This window comes from Eptesicus fuscus, chromosome 18, assembly GCF_027574615.1.
Source record: "Eptesicus fuscus isolate TK198812 chromosome 18, DD_ASM_mEF_20220401, whole genome shotgun sequence".
NCBI lineage: Eukaryota > Metazoa > Chordata > Mammalia > Chiroptera > Vespertilionidae > Eptesicus > Eptesicus fuscus.
This window is the reverse complement of record NC_072490.1, coordinates 43,968,827-43,984,471: the sequence shown is the minus strand read 5'-3', so window position 1 is coordinate 43,984,471 and position 15,645 is coordinate 43,968,827. Positions and strand designations below refer to the sequence as shown.

Here is a 15,645-nt window from a genome sequence, read left to right as displayed (position 1 = left end):
CATTTAGGTTTGTAATCTTGTCTCTTTCATTTAGGTTTTTTTCTGGAATTTTGTTCTGTTCTTTCGTTAGGAACATATTCCTATGTCTCCACACTTCGGTTGTTTCTCTGAGTTTTAATCTATGAAATCGGTGAAAATAGCAGCCTCTCTTGGACTTGAAGGATGGCCTTGTGTAGGAGCTTCCCCTTTCTAGAGTGAGTGTGCCAGGTGTCTGGCCGTCTGGCTGGATCCGTAGCTGGTGTGGGCATGGGCCATGGTAATTCCTGGGACAAGCTGTGCCAGGGCCTGAAACTGTAGCTAGAACAGGTGACCCCCAAGGGTTTCCAGGGATGAGCCACACCAGAGCCTGTCTTGGCAGGTGAGGTGGAAATGGTAGTTGGGGCAGGCTGTGGAGAGTCTTGGGGGTCAGGGGCACAGGCCAGAAACTGAAGCTGAAGCTAGCATGGGCTAAGGGGAGGGGACAGGAGCTATGGCTGGAGCCCCAGGGCAAGTGGTGTAGCCAGTGTGGGCCTGGGACCTGGAGCCTAGAGCCTGGGGTGCACTAGGGAGGCCTTGGCCAGCTGGCTAGAGCTCCTGATTGACCTCCTGTCTCTGCACTCAAGGTGGTGGGGGAACACAACAAATGTGCTCTCTGGAGTCTCCAACCCCAGAGAGAGTTCCCGCCTCCCCACTCCAAATTGGCAGATGCTCTAGAGTTAAGCAGTTGATTGATTTCTTTCCCATTTAGTCTAGGTGCCCTTTAAGTGACTGCTTTTGTGCTGTACCCTAGGGCCAGTGTGTCTGCAGGAGGGTCCTCAGTGCTCCACCCCTATTGCAAGTTGACTTGTGGGTGTGGGTTCCCACAGCTCTCCTGCCTGTTTCTATGTGGTCTCTGTCATTTCTCGTGTAGACACTGTTCAGCCAGCCCCCAGTTCTTCTTCAGGTGGAATTGCTCTGTCTGCGGGTGTCCATTCAATGTATTAGTGGGAGGAGGTGAGTTCAGCGTCTTCCTGTGCCACTGTTTGGACCCCTCTTGATCTCTGTACACAGCTATTGAATGCACCAAAAACAAAACCTCTGCTTCAGCCTCACCAAATACTGCTTTGTAGAAGGGCTTCTAGTCATATGTATGGCATTCTCTGGACTCAGGTGAGAAACTAAACAGCTTTGTGGTTGTGTTTCAATTTTTGTATATTTGTAAAGTTAAAGAATAATGCTTGTTATTCTCCAATTAAGCAGGTGAGGTTCTGAGACTTTAATAGGGTAACCTTTATATTCGTTGCTTTTTAAGCTGTTTTGGGTTTTGCTTTGAGTTACATTACATGGTCATCAAGTTTCCTCTTTTTATCAGGGCAAAATGGAGAGTTTGATGATCTTAAAAGCCTGTAATTTACCTTGGATGTGAACTACAAGGCTTATTCTGAATAAATTCCACGTAAAGCTGCAGAAATTATGTAGAAAGTCTTTATGAATTGGAACTTAACATGTCACTGACACATTCTGAAGTGTGTTCCTTTGCCTTTAGTGATGGATGGTCCCATTCTGCCAAGTTTAGCTGAAAGGGGTGGCTTAGAAACCCAAACATCAGATCTGGAATCTAGAAACTTCCTGGAACTTCCATAGTTTTAAATCAGGGTGGCTGCAAGGGATGGCATGCCACCAGCTTCTCCACGGAAGCCCCTGCGCCAGAGCTATACACACCAGCCCTGCTTCTTGTGCATCGGTGTTTAAAAGCCCCCAGTGGTTTGGGAGGATAAGGCCTTGCTTTGGGGCTTCTTGGTCCAATTTTGGTGGAACCTGGCTGAAAACCCTGGCTATTTGATAGTCTGGCTTATTTCTATGGTGTATTAGCACCCTATAAAAGTTACATGTCATTTATTTCAAGTTTAGAGCCCTCTCAGACTTCAGGGGCAAACCAAACTTGAACCTTTTGTGGCTGAAATTCTGTTTACCTTTGGCCAAATCTTGCTTCTTGACTGTGAGCCTGGGAGGTGAGGTGAGGCCCCTTGGACATCAAGTCAGTTTTGCCAAACAAGGCTTTGATAGGTTCAAACATGAATACCTCTGAAACACGGAGATTAACTTGCTGTTAGAATACTCTGGGGCCTACACACAGAAGTATATTGTGCCAGGCGCAGTGCATTTTGAACGTTGCCTTCCACCCACTGGGAGGCAATATCTTAGATTTTTGCCAGACGCCGTTGAAATTGGGTCAGGTCACTCACCTTCCACTTCTAATAAATATATCAATGGGTTTCTATGAAGGTTATTTGACAATTCAGTTGAATGAGGATCTTGGAGAAATTGGGACTTTTCCGGTGTTTGAAACATTTGTTTTTAACCAGGAACAAAGTAAACAAGATACAGTGTCCCTTTCAAGGATGGCTCTTTGTGTCTATTTCTGAACACAGGCTGGCAAGCAAGGCCTTGTGTTTGAATGAAGGAGCAATAACAGCCCGTTGCATGTGCCTTTCAGATAGAGGAGCTGATGAACGCCCTGGAGAAGACCAGACAGGAGCTGGACGCCACCAAGGCACGCCTGGCCTCCACACAGCAGTCCCTGGCTGAAAAGGAAGCGCACTTGGCCAACCTCCGAATAGAAAGGAGGAAACAGCTGGAGGAGATCCTGGAGATGAAGTGAGTACCCATTTTTATTTCCTGGTCTCTCTTTTCTGATCTCTCTTTAGGGATGGGGAAGGGAAGGCTGGAGGAGATGAAGAAAGAGCTTGGAGGAAGAATAATTTAGCTAACACCTGACTAGTCATTTCCGGGACTACACTTCTTATTTTTTTTAAATTATAGCTTCCCATGATCCATTTTGCACATTTTTCACATCTGTGATTCAGAACAAAGCATTGAGCATTCGATTTTGTATTTCTGTTTCATGGATGGCATTCTTAGGTCTGTTACAAAGGTCTGAACTGGCCCAGAGACCGAGGCTCATTAAGCACAATAGTAATTTGAGCAGGGCACCGAGTTAAGTGGAAACTTCTCTGAGGAGGTATTTCCTAATTGTGACTATAACTTTGCTAATTATATTCTTTTCACTTGTGTACAATGCCTGGCTTGTGTTGGCTTTCATAGAGTCTCAAGGTTGGCACCTCTTTGTTTAGAAAGCAGGACTCTGATTTGCTGAGCTGATAAAAACAGGCTTGGAAATCCTACCGCACCCCCACCCCTTCTGGGGAAGGTTAGGTAAGGGGGGAGACTGGATCCAATCTCTTTTCTTTGATTTAATCAATAAAGTACGGCTGCATGCTGGGCAGTGGTCATTCCTGTGGGCCTATGGCACATCCATCTCCACCTAGATCTTATTTTGCTCTCACAATGAAATAATATCATATGGAAGAACATAGCTGAGAAAATTACTCAAAGATATTAGAAATAATCAATTGCTATGGATCTGTTTCTAAAGAAGCAACATGTCTCTCTATAAGTTTTAAAATAAAATAAGCACCAAAAAATAATGTCAATCCACCTTCCTTCCACAATCAGGGGAAATGTACATAACGATGACATCTTAAGCCTGTAACATAGACTTTGAAATTGGTGGCTAGGTATGGAAGAATGACCTTCTCCTGACCCCACACGCCTTACACATGGTTAACATTAGACCCGAGAGCTTAGATCATGGAAAATGTGGAGTGAAACATTTTGAAAGATTTAATAATGAGGACAAAACTTTTATTTCTCATCAACTACCTCAGTTTCTCTAAGACCAAAGAATAAGTAGTTTTTTCTCACATATAAACTCAAATTTTTCCTAATAAAAGATGATATAATGAAAACAGATATTTTTATCCTCAGTTTAGAGGTGGGGGAACTGAGACTCAGAAAGCTTTCAAGTAATTTGCTTAAGTCCATCTGGCCAGGATTAAAACCAAAACCTTCTACCTCAAGCTTTCTTTCTATTACCTCGTTTTCTCAAGAAGTCATGTGAGCACCACCCAGCCCAGAACTTTGCCTAGAACTGTGCCTGGCATGTGGTAGGTGCTCAGTACTTGTTTGTTGAATAAGTGAGTAGATTGAATGCGGAGACTGGATTTTATGTAACTAAGAAGCATAGTATTTCAAGCATTTTTGACATTATCGCCTCAATCAATAATCTATTCACTACGGGCACATTGATTTCATCAGCCTTTATTCTTTTCCATTCATCTGTTCACTTCTGCCTCCTGGTGTGCTGTTATGGGTCATATGCAGCCTAGTTTCTCTCATTGCTTCCAAGTTAACTATCTCCTGGAATGATTTATTTTGCCATTTTATGGAAATTTTCATTCCTTCCTTTTCATAAAGAGAGCATATTCTTTCAACATTTTGAGAAAACAGATAATGGCAAAGCATGCTGGTTTGGGAGTCATCAGACCTAGAAATCCTATTGCTTCTACCTGGTGGCTGGTGACTTAAGGAAAGTGACCTGCCCGTCACTGACCCTCTAGTTCCCTCCTCTAACCACTTTCCTGGGGTGGTTCTGAGGTCCTCAGAGGAGGGCTTGGCACATGGAACAGAATATATGAGTGTAAATGGTGCTACCAGCCAATGAAAATATATCATTCGTTTAGTATACTTTGTGAAGAGTATCATTTATCTAAAATTTGGATTTATTTTTCTAAAACATATAAACCTTTTCCATGTGTATGTTTTCCCACTTAATTTCATGATTTCAGATAGCACCTAACTAAGACCTCTTTTGGTGAATTGCCACATTATTTCTGAAGTGCTTAATCTGCTACCACTACAAAATAAATACAAAATTCCTCTGTTAATTCCTTTGGTAAAAGTAACAAAGCCCTGCTTCACTAAGCCCAATATGAGCCCCATTGACTATTTAACTGGCCCAGAACCCCACTTATGGCTCCGTTCTAGGACTGTGTGGACAAAGGTACGAGGCAATTGTATTGACTGAGAACAGCAACTAGAATCATTAGCCTCCTGGGCTGTTCAAGTCCTCCAACAGGTTTGATTGTTCTTGATTGTTAAGCTGAGTTGCCATATTGGTTACTCGACATTAACCCAAGTCAACCTAAGTATGTGGGAATAGTCAGATGTGTGTATCATTGGCAGAATTACTTTCACTCTGTGCCAGGTATTGTTGATTTTCTTTCATCTGGCAGGCAACATGCAGGCAACTTTCAGCCAAGTCCACCAAGTTTCCAGTCCCTGGTGGGAAGGGAGAGGCTGTGTGGTGTTAGAGGAAAGAGCTGGAGCCCTAAGCCAAGAGTCGGGAGATATGATCTCATCGTTCATCCCTAACAGGAGATTACTGTCTGGTTGCCTCTGTTTTCTCTTCAGCAACATGGAGGTGATAATAGTCTCTACTCTATAGAATTGTTGTAGGGATTTTTTTTTTAAAGTACTAAACTGAAATTAATATAAACCAGCATATGTGAAAATGCTTTGAAATATAAAAAGGGGCTTTTGGAATGAAAGGTGGTGTCTGTTAAATCCATTGCAAAATCAAATGGCACAGAGTTTTAGAATTGGAAAGCAGCGGGTCCAGCATCCCAGTCTGCATAAGCCAGACTCCCATCCATTTAATTACGGATAGGAATTCCCCAGGTCCTGGGAAACAGCATTCACAGTGGAAGTCATGGGGTCATAATGTGATGGTCATGCCCATGACTCTTGCAGGTAGCTCATTCATCCTCATGTGGAACTAGAATGCCTTTCCATGTAGTCTTTCTACCTGTCTTGGTTTTGGTTCCAGAGCTCCATAGACTTTATCTGAACCCCACCCAGAGGATAGAAAGCGGTTTAGATATTTGTTTGAGCAATAATGTTTATTTTAGAAAAGAAAAAGAAATATGAAGAAGCAAAATTAAGATAGACACTGGTGACATTTTGGTATATAACTTTATAAATACTCTTTACTTTTTAACAAAAGTAGATCGTATTTTTATAGTTTGTAAATCCTGCTTCTTTTGTTTACTGAATGGGGAATACCCTCCCTGTCACAAACATAGAATTATATTTGTAATTACTCAATGTACTGTCATATAGGTTCGCTCCTTTATTGGACATTTATCTTGGTGCCAATGTTTTGGTAATATAAAGAATGTTTTGATAAGCATTCTGCTCTTTAGTTCCATTTCTTTTAAAATAATTATAGCTTGATATGCAGTTACAAGAAGCAGTAGAAAGAAGTCTCTTGTACATTTCCAACATTTCCCTCAATGGTAACCTTTTGCATAGTTATAGCACAATATCACAGCAGAAAATTGATATTGGTTCAGTCATCAACTTTAATTCAGATTTACTCAGTTTTACATGCACTTATTTATGTGTGAGTGGGTGTGAAATTGAGACATATCAATTTCAACTCATGTATAGATGTATGTAACCACCATCATAGTCAAGACACAATATTGTTACATCATTATAAAGATCCCTCATGCCACCTTTTGATAGCTACACCCACGACCAACTGTTTCCTTTTATTTTTATTTTTTGTTAGTCCTCACCCAAGGCTATTTTCCCCCCATTGATTTTAAGAGAGAGGGAGAGAGAGAGACATCAAAGTGAGAGAGACATCAATGTGAGAGAGACACATCTATTGGTTGCCTCTCCACACACCCTGGTCAGGGCTCAGGGAATCAAATCTGCAACCCAGGTATGTGTCCTTGACTGGGAATCAAACCTGTGACTCTTCAGTGTGTAGGCCAACGCTCTAATCACTGAGCAAACTGTCCAGGGCCAGAGTTTTGTTTTGTGTTATATCATTTTGGGACAAGTGCCAGATAGTATACATTTTCCCTGCCATTCTTCTGTGGCAGGGCAGGGAATTATCCTCTTAGTTTAAATTTAGACTGAATTTAAAGTTAGAAAATATTACTTTATTCCTCTAAAGATTTTTCATGAGTTAGTTTCATTTTACTTACAGTGGAATTTCCTTTTAATATTGGATATCTAGAACTTGTTATGTGGTAAGGATCGAATAAGTGTTTAAGGAATAAAAGGACAAATTAGTTCAAAAACTTACAATATTCATTGAGCTCATATCATGTGGTAGGTACTGTTCTAAGTGAACAGTGACAAATCCATGACCTTATCCAGTTTGCATTTTAGTAAAATGACTGAAGGAAATTAACAGACAAATAACTGAAAGAAATTAATAGATAGATTAATAAAGTAGATTCTTGTATAACCAAAGCTTGGAATCCCACTTAGTAAGCTATTTCCAACGGTAAAGATCCTTATGGTTATTTGGGGTAGAGAGGGACATGGAAAATGCAGTGTGCCCTCCTACAGCCTGAGAACCCTTTTGGGAACTGACCACAAAGGAGGGCCTTTGCCTCAGTTTCAAGTAGGGTTCTTCCCGCAGCACCTCTTTCTTCAGTTTGGTCTTTAGTGGTTGGCATTCTAACTGCCAGTCATTATTCTCACACTGGAAGGTACTAACAGTTTCCAGCCATAGAAGAGCATAATATTGGCTTTCCCTTGTGTATAAGATTATTCCTTTACTTCAAAATATCTAAAACCTCTTGCTAAAACATTTCATAGTGGTTCAGTTTTGTTACATTTGCTCCTATTTAAAAGGGATTTTATTAAAATAATATTAAGAACATCATTCTATATGTTTGGTTTTATTAATGCTGGTTAATAAGCTTACATTCCAGTAACCAAAGCTCGATTATTTAATTTCTGGCAGGTGAATTTGATATCTGTGGCTAAAAGGAGCTGAAGGCCATGAGATATAGTACTTACAATCTATGTGCATTTGCTCGGACAGTTTTAACTTGCACAGTAATTTAATAGGCAGACAGACAAGCTGACTGATATGTTCCATTTAGTAATAAATACTGAGTGAATAAGGGTTTTGAGAGATGGTTAATAGTTACATAATTCAAAGTGTGTATTTTAGATTTTTTTGGTGGTTTCTTGTGTTTATGTTATAGAAAGGTTTTAAGGGGACCTCTACATTTTTAACTTATCTGATGATGTTGTGAGATTCATCTTAATATACTGGGTTTTGATGCATTTTAGACATCTTCTCCAGATAGCCTCAAAAGCCTTTGTATACATTGAGTTATTTTAAGAAGTTTACAGTAAGGTAAGGCATTATCCTGTTGGCCGCTTTGATCTAGGATCCTTCTTGAGAGACCTACTCATTAGGTAAGTACCCTTCAAAGGAGAGGCAGGGCGCAGAAAATAATATAATCAATTTATTCTTTACTTCATGCCAACATGAGAAAAGACAAATCACATTTCTTCAGGGAGGAATCCTAAGTGCCTGGCAATTTACACAGGATAAATGGAGCCTGGGAGAGGAATTTTGAAGGCAATCATTACTTAAAATTGATAAACTTAGTTGCTAGAAGGATATACCAACTTACAGAGATGTTATGGGGACTGGATGAAATTACACATTTATGAGAAAGTTATTTTTAAATATTACATGTTAATATATGTTAGGTAAACCCAAAACAGTTAGCATACACTGATTCTGTCTTCAAATTCAACTTGCCTTATGCTTTCAGCTTTTTTTTTTTTTTTTTTTTTTGGTTACAATACAATTTTTTCTCTAACCAGTGGTTTATTTAGAAGAAATTCAACGTGTCCAATTTTTAAACATATTAAGTAATATGGCAATATGTCCTAGAATGGCACAGTCTGTCTGTTGCTATGTACCACCTGCTCAGTTCTAAAAATGAACCGAGTCAGCTAGGACCCTGATAAGCTCGTTGCAGCTTTCTCAGTTGCCTGCAATGATGGAGGACAGGTGGCACAGAGAAAGGGCATTACAGTCATGAAGAACTGCTCATTCAACATCGGCTGTGTTGAGCTGCAGGCAGTCACACACATGCACATGAGTTGCTTACCACTCATGATTTTTGTTTCTCTCTTGCAACCCTGAAACTGGTGGTTTAGAGCCACAGTCAAGCCAGCAGAAAGGCAGAAGGAGAAAGGAACCTCTCTGTCCTTTAGGTGGCACGTACCATCCATGAACAGCTGAATCACTGAACAGCTCGTTCATTAAATAGCTGTTGAGCATCCATGGCCTGCACGGACTGTACTATGCCTTCGGCACTGATGTAAGCACTGTTCTAAGTGAACAGAAAGGACAAAAACCCCTTTATTCCTGGATCTTACATTCTAAGTAGGTGCAAGAACCAGGGTGGGGAAAGGGGTTCATGGGCCATCATTTAAGTCACCAAGTAACACTTAGCTGCAAGACTAGCAGGGAAATGCAGCCTTTAGCTGGGTGACTCTATGTCCAGTTAACATTCAGGGGACCCAGTACCAATGGAAGAGGAAGGGAGAAAAGGGTGTTGGGAACAAGTAGCAGTCTTGGCTGAAATAAAATATGAAAAGATACGTGCCAACTCATATGATATCTCACTGAGCACTTAAAAGCAACTTTGCAAACGACAACTTTAGAGATAGTATTTCTAACAGACATTTGCTCATATGCATGTGTGTTCAGTATATATTTAGTTCATTTCTGGGTACCAGGGTTGGTACACTATGGGCAAGTCATGTAGTGAGTGAACAGGTTGAGTGATAACTGAACATCTTGCCTCACTTGGGATAGCTGATGGGTGAAGGGTTCTAGGTCTAGAGAAGGCAAAGAGGCAGATGCTTCCATCAACTATTAAAGGGCTGACATGTAAGAAAAGAACTGGACTTGATCTACACTGAGTGGCCAGATTATTATGACCACCCCATCAGTACTTCGTTGGGCCACCTTTTGCCTTCAATACTGCGGCGATTCTTCTTGACATTGACTCCACGAGATGTTGAAAGGTGATGCGAGGCATCTGACACCATGCCTGATGAATAGCACTGTCCAGTTCTGTGAGATTTGATGGTTGTGGAACCAGCTGCCTGATGGCTCTTTTAACTTCATCCCACAAATGCTCAATTGGATTGAGATCTGGTGATTGTGGGGGCCACCTAAGCAAGGTAAAGTCTCCCTCATGCTCTTGAAACCACTCCTGCACAATATGAGCACCGTGGCATGGCGCATTGTCTTGTTGGAAGAAGCCATCTCCATTGGGATACGCCATCAACATGAGAGGATGAACTTGATCAGCAACGATACTTAGGTATATTGTGCTATTCAGATGTTGTTCCACATGAATTAATGGGCCCAAATCATGCCAGGAAAACATGCCCCAAACCATAACACTGCCCCCACCAGGTTGAAGGGTTGTACTCATGCATGTGGGGTGCATGCTTTCATGCTGTTTCCATGAAATTCTCACTCTGACATCTGCATGATGCAACTGGAAACATGATTCATCGGACCACATGACTTTTTTCCAGTGCTCGACTGTCCAATCCTTGTGTTCCTGTGCGAATTGGAGACGTTTTATCTTGGTAACTGCAGACAGCAAAGGTGTTCAGACAGGCCTTCGGCTTTCATATCCCATATGATGCAGTGTATGGCTAATTTGCCTACAGATGTCATGTGGTCATAATAATCTGGCCACTCAGTGTATGCTGCCTTGGAAGATTGCACTAGAGGTGGGATCTAGAATTTGGAGGGGAAAACCTCCTTTGATGCTTTGTGGAACTCTGCAGCCTTTTGAGGCAGCTCCTGAAGTTTTGTCAGCAAATCCTGTGGGGAGGAAATCACCCATTCTGGGTACCCTAGAGGTAATTTCCATATCTGAGGAAGAGACGGCAGGGTGGTCTTCGCAATTCCTTCCAGTGTGGAATTCTATTCCTAACTCCATTAAATAAATCACCTGAAACATGGAAATCGTTAGGAGATGTTGGAATCATCTTTTTCTTTCTCTTGAGTAACGCTATTTGAAATCAGGAACTTTCCCCAAAAGCCAAGAATGACTGCTTGGTTCAGTACACTGCCCTCTCTAATGGGCCCATAATAAAATTTATCTTTTTTTTTTTTTTTTTGTACATTGCATTTATTTTTCACAAAAAACTCTTTAGATATAAAGAGTTTGTATGAGCCAAGCAGAGATGTGTTTCACAAAATGATACAGAGTCAGTGGTTACATATCATGTCAGGTAGAATCAAGGGCCCTTCACTCTCCCTGCTTTAAGGAATGGATGACTATCTCTGATGAAAATGCCTGCAGAGAATTAAGCTAGCCCAGGCATATATACCCTCCAGTGCATGGAGACTTTGGGGGATGGGGTTAATATTACCATTAATTAATGTTAATATTAATAACATTTGCTAAATGCTTATAACATGTCAGGCAGAAGCTAAGTTCTTCACCAGCATATCCCTGCCACTGCTGTGAGATGGCTAGTATTGTTAGCCCCACTGTGTAGATGCAGGAACTGAGGCCCAGACACCTGAAACTCAAATACACATCTGTTTGACATGATAGTCCATGATCTTAACCATTGAGTGCACTGCCTCTTGAAATTCTAAGTCTGGGAACGGCAGAGCCAGTTTTGATTAAATAGTTGAAGGCAGTGGGCCCATAGGTGGTTCTTCCAACTTGCCTGGGAGATCAGGACAACAAGCTGGGTGGGGGCAGCGGGAGGGGGCAGAAAGAGACTTGGCTGGAGGCAGCCTTTGAAGTCAACTTTCTTATCTTAAAACAAAATAAGGGCCACACTGTCTTCTGGCCAAAAGCATGCACTGTATGTATAGTTTTAATAGTGAAAAAATGTCAGTCAAAAGGGCCCTTGGCCTGGTGGTTTTTAATGGAAATACAAACATTTTCTGAGCTAGAGCAGTATAATCTTTCAGCTTAAATAATCATAATCAGTAGTTAAATAATCTAAATGCCTGTGAATCATAAAGCTTAAATAATTCCAAGTGCCATACTTCATGTTATCTCCGCCCTCACAGCAGCTCCATGGGGTAGGGAAGGTCACCCACTAAAAAAGAGAAAGAGAAATGTATGGCCTTCCACCCTCCTCACACATAGCAAGGCAAGGGGGCAGTTATGGTCCTTTCTTCTAATCCAAGAGCAACATCCTCTTGAGGAATTTCGTAAAGAACTTGCTCGTATGCTGTGGGGGTGCTGTCAGGTTTAGCCCCAGGAGGCAAGGAATGGGGCAGCTACATCACACAAAGAGAAACCAAGGAGCAGACAGCATAGCCTGGGTCATCCATCAAGTCCTGAAACAGGAATTCTCTGGTGCAGTGAGCAGGGCTCCTGGGACTGGAGTTCACAGCCTGAGTCTGGCAGCTGTAGCTGAGTGAGCCGCAGCCAGCCTGACCTGGAATTTCTAATTGTGAACAGGGCCCTGGACTCATATGACCGTGTTAATAGTCTATTATTCTCTAAAGCTGTGGTTCTTACTCCAGAAAGGGGGTGGGGTGGTGTTTGCCCTTCCCCCCTCCCCCCCCCCCCCGCCCCCAGGGACATTTGGCAAAGTCTAGAGACATTTGTGGTATCTAGGGATAGAGGCCAGAGATGCTGCTAAACATCCTACAATGCACAGGACAGCCTCCCCAACATCAAAGAATTACCCAGCCCCAACTGCCAATGGTGGAGGGTGAAAAAAAACCGTCATAAGTAGCCTCCCTTTTTAATGATGTGTGTTTATTTAATGAGGGAAGAGAGAAAAGCTTTGTTGGATCTCATCTCTAATGTAACCTGATTTGTTTTCAGAGAGAACTCACACAGGATGTGGTTTTCACATTCAGAATTGTGATCCCAGAGGGCCTGGTGGCCTGGGACTTGCATTTTGTGTAGATGATTTTGACCTCTTCACTTTGGCTTGCTTTCTTGGGGCTATAGACCTGCTCCCCAGGTAGCTCCCTAGTGGAATTGGCACTGGTCTCAGATCCAAATTCCCAGGAGACTGTACTCCCTTTAAGATATCAATCCTGGCTAAGATTCAGAATACCTGATCCATTAATACCTACAGTTTAGCAGATCAGCAACCCTCTCCAGCTGCAGTATTCTATTACTCATTAACCTGCGGCTCTCTCTGGTCGTCAGTTTGCCCAAATGTCAACTAAGAGGATGAAATTGGGATAATCCTCAATGGGCCAGTCCTCTAGTCAGCCCTATAAATTTTACTCTCTCTCCACCTTTGTCCCTCCATTCCATTTGTTCCTTCTCTCACCACATCCCTCTGGGGAGCTTGGTCTTTTCTTAGGGAACCGATTCTTGCCATGGTTGGTAAGAGCAGAAAGGATAGAAGAAAAATGAAGACATTGCAGAGGTGGGAGAATATATGCCAGAGCAGGGGCCAGGGGCATCAGTGGGAAGCAGACTGTTGCCCAGATGCCAGCTGTCTGCCAGAACTATGAAGGGTGGGACTTGGGGCAAATCCCTGGGTGAGGGGCAGTGGTCTTTGTCTCCCCGTAATATCTCCTAAACTTGGGTAAAATACAGTGCATATATAATCAGGGGACACCTCAACCCTGAGAATGGAGAGGGTAAACATCAAGATCTGCGTCCTCATTGGAAGGGGACATCATAAAACCTCCAGGTCAATTAGACTTACAGAATTTAGGATGAAGCATAGCATGGAGGTGGGGAAGGCTCTGAGTGTTCTTGCTTCCTGGGAAGAACTAATAAAAGTTTGTGGAAGGAGTGAAAGAATGCTGATGAAAATAATACTCTTTTTCTTTCTAGCTGCCTCTTCCCCTCCCCGCTCCCCACCTTCTCTTCCACCCAATCTCTTTCTTCTTTCTCCTCTTTTCCTCTTGCCCTTCACTTTGCCTGACCTTCCTCTCCACTCTTCTTCCTTTCCTCCACCTTTCCTCCACATATTCGGGTGGAGTTCAATATATTTCCTCAACATACTGGTTGTTTTGCTAGATTCTAATTTTGAGTAGTGGGCAGGAGGCAGATCAAGCACCTGAGAAGGAGTGTGTGTGTGTGTGCACGTGTGCGCATGCTCACGTGTTTGGGGGCAGAGAAGGGGCTGGCTCTGGCAACCTTGCCTGGAGAATGAGGTGTTGAAGGGAGACCCTTCAGTTCCCAGGAGCAAAGCAATTGAGAACTATCATCCAAAGCCAAGCCACCAGTCAAGTATGGCCAAGTCTTTTGTTTTCCAGTGACGGAATTTGGGAACCAGCAGATTGTGAACATTGAAATGCAGCGTTTGACTTGATCTTTGGGTTAAGCCAATATCCCTGGGATCTAACTGAACCCGCAGGAGGCTGTGGCCAACTTGGAGACTCTCTTATCCTCACCCCCAGTGTTGCGCTTACTTGAAGAGATTTGCAGAGCTCACTGCGGGCCGGTGCCAGCGTGCAGTGAGGATGAAAGTGAAACTGCTGTCTTTCTCTTCGGTTTTGAACGTGGTGTCGGTGTGTGCACTTCATCAGCCCTGAGCTTGGGGCTTCTTTCTCCTCCTGGCTCTATCTCTGGAAGTTTTCTTGGAAAAATCTCCCTTTAATGCATTTCTAAGACTCCTGTCAGCTAAGGCTTTATTCTAAGGCAGGATGGGGTTGGGTGGGCCCAGCAGTTATTCTTGGCTCCCTCCTGCTCCTGCCATTCTTTGGGAGGAAAGCTGCCCCCGTGTGCTGCATTCCTGGGGCTCCCTTGCTGGCTGACACTTGGTTGGGTCCAGGGCCCATAGGAGGCACTGTCAGAGGTGGGAGGCTGGGATGTGAAAAAGGTTAGAGAATTTCCTCCCTGTCCCCTTCTTGCTTTGGGGCAGGAGGGACTTCTCTCCATGACCAGAGCTCCTCTAGGCAGGGCTCCACCCGTGGCGCCCACTGGCACGGACATTAACTCATGTTTCCTTTTGTCCCTTGGGCCTGAAGTGCAGTAGCAAATGCCCTCCGTTGCCACTTTCTAGGTGCCTCAACCCGTCTGATTTGTTTCATGAGCCCTGGTTACCTCTGCTCGTGTAGTCCCTTCACTGACGTCTCCTCACTGGGCCTTTCTGTGCTGGACCCTGCTTCCTGCCAGCCCCAGATGGGAACAGCCAGAAGGCCCTGGTGCCAAGGTCACGTGCCTGAAAGTTAATAGGATTATTTGAGCAAGTGTTGTTAGAAAGTGTTTACATTTCCCATATTAAGTAAATTTGGAAAAATAAGCAGATTACTTGATGCTAAAATCAAAACACTAAAACAAAACTGCCATTCTGTGGTTTTCTGAAAACAGTTGGCTTCCAAATGACCCTTCAGCATGAATGACTGCTGTGGCCTGGCCCCAGAACGTTGTGCGGCTGATGTTCCTAGAGTCAGCCTCGGCCCTAGGATTAGGATGAGTGGAGACAGCCCCCTGCTCCCACCACATACAAGGAAAAATAATCCCTCCCTATCTGCAGGCATGGAGGAGTTGGTTTGACTGAGTCAAGAAGAGGTTCATGAGATGGAAGGAAAGAGCATTTTCAGGGGCCCTGGCTATAGTACACATCAGCTGCCTCCAGGCTGTGGGACATCCTTCCAGCCAAGCTCAGAGCACTTGGGGTTTCCATGAAGTAGAGGCGCTGCAGCATTCAGCAGCAACTGCTCTAATGCAGCACCCTCGACTGAGGTGCAAGCTAAGCACTCCTCATTGAGTCAATCATTTGGACAGTCACTGACTCATCCTATATAATAAAGATGTAATATGCAAATGGTAACGACAGACCATGTAAGGACCAGATCACGGATCAGCAGGAGGGTGGGTCAGCGAGCTACAAGCGGGCAGCGGAGAGCTACAGGAGGGGGCAGGGCAGCAAGCTATGATGGGGGACAGGAGGAGGTTTGGAGCGGGGGAGCTACAGGAGGGCGGGGCAGTGGGTGGAGAGCTACTGGAGGGCGGCAGCGAGCTACTGGCACACGGA

At 43.4% G+C, this 15,645-nt stretch overlaps 1 protein-coding gene across 1 annotated transcript in view; it reads left to right on the top strand.

Annotated features, from left to right (window-relative positions):
• Positions 1-15,645, top strand: part of ERC2 (ELKS/RAB6-interacting/CAST family member 2) — an 877,079-nt gene that overhangs the window by 531,850 nt on the left and 329,584 nt on the right. The window contains exon 14 of the mRNA XM_028152806.2: positions 2,456-2,616. Within this exon, the coding sequence (XP_028008607.1) occupies positions 2,456-2,616 (161 nt within the window). The remainder of the gene's footprint in view (positions 1-2,455; positions 2,617-15,645) is intronic.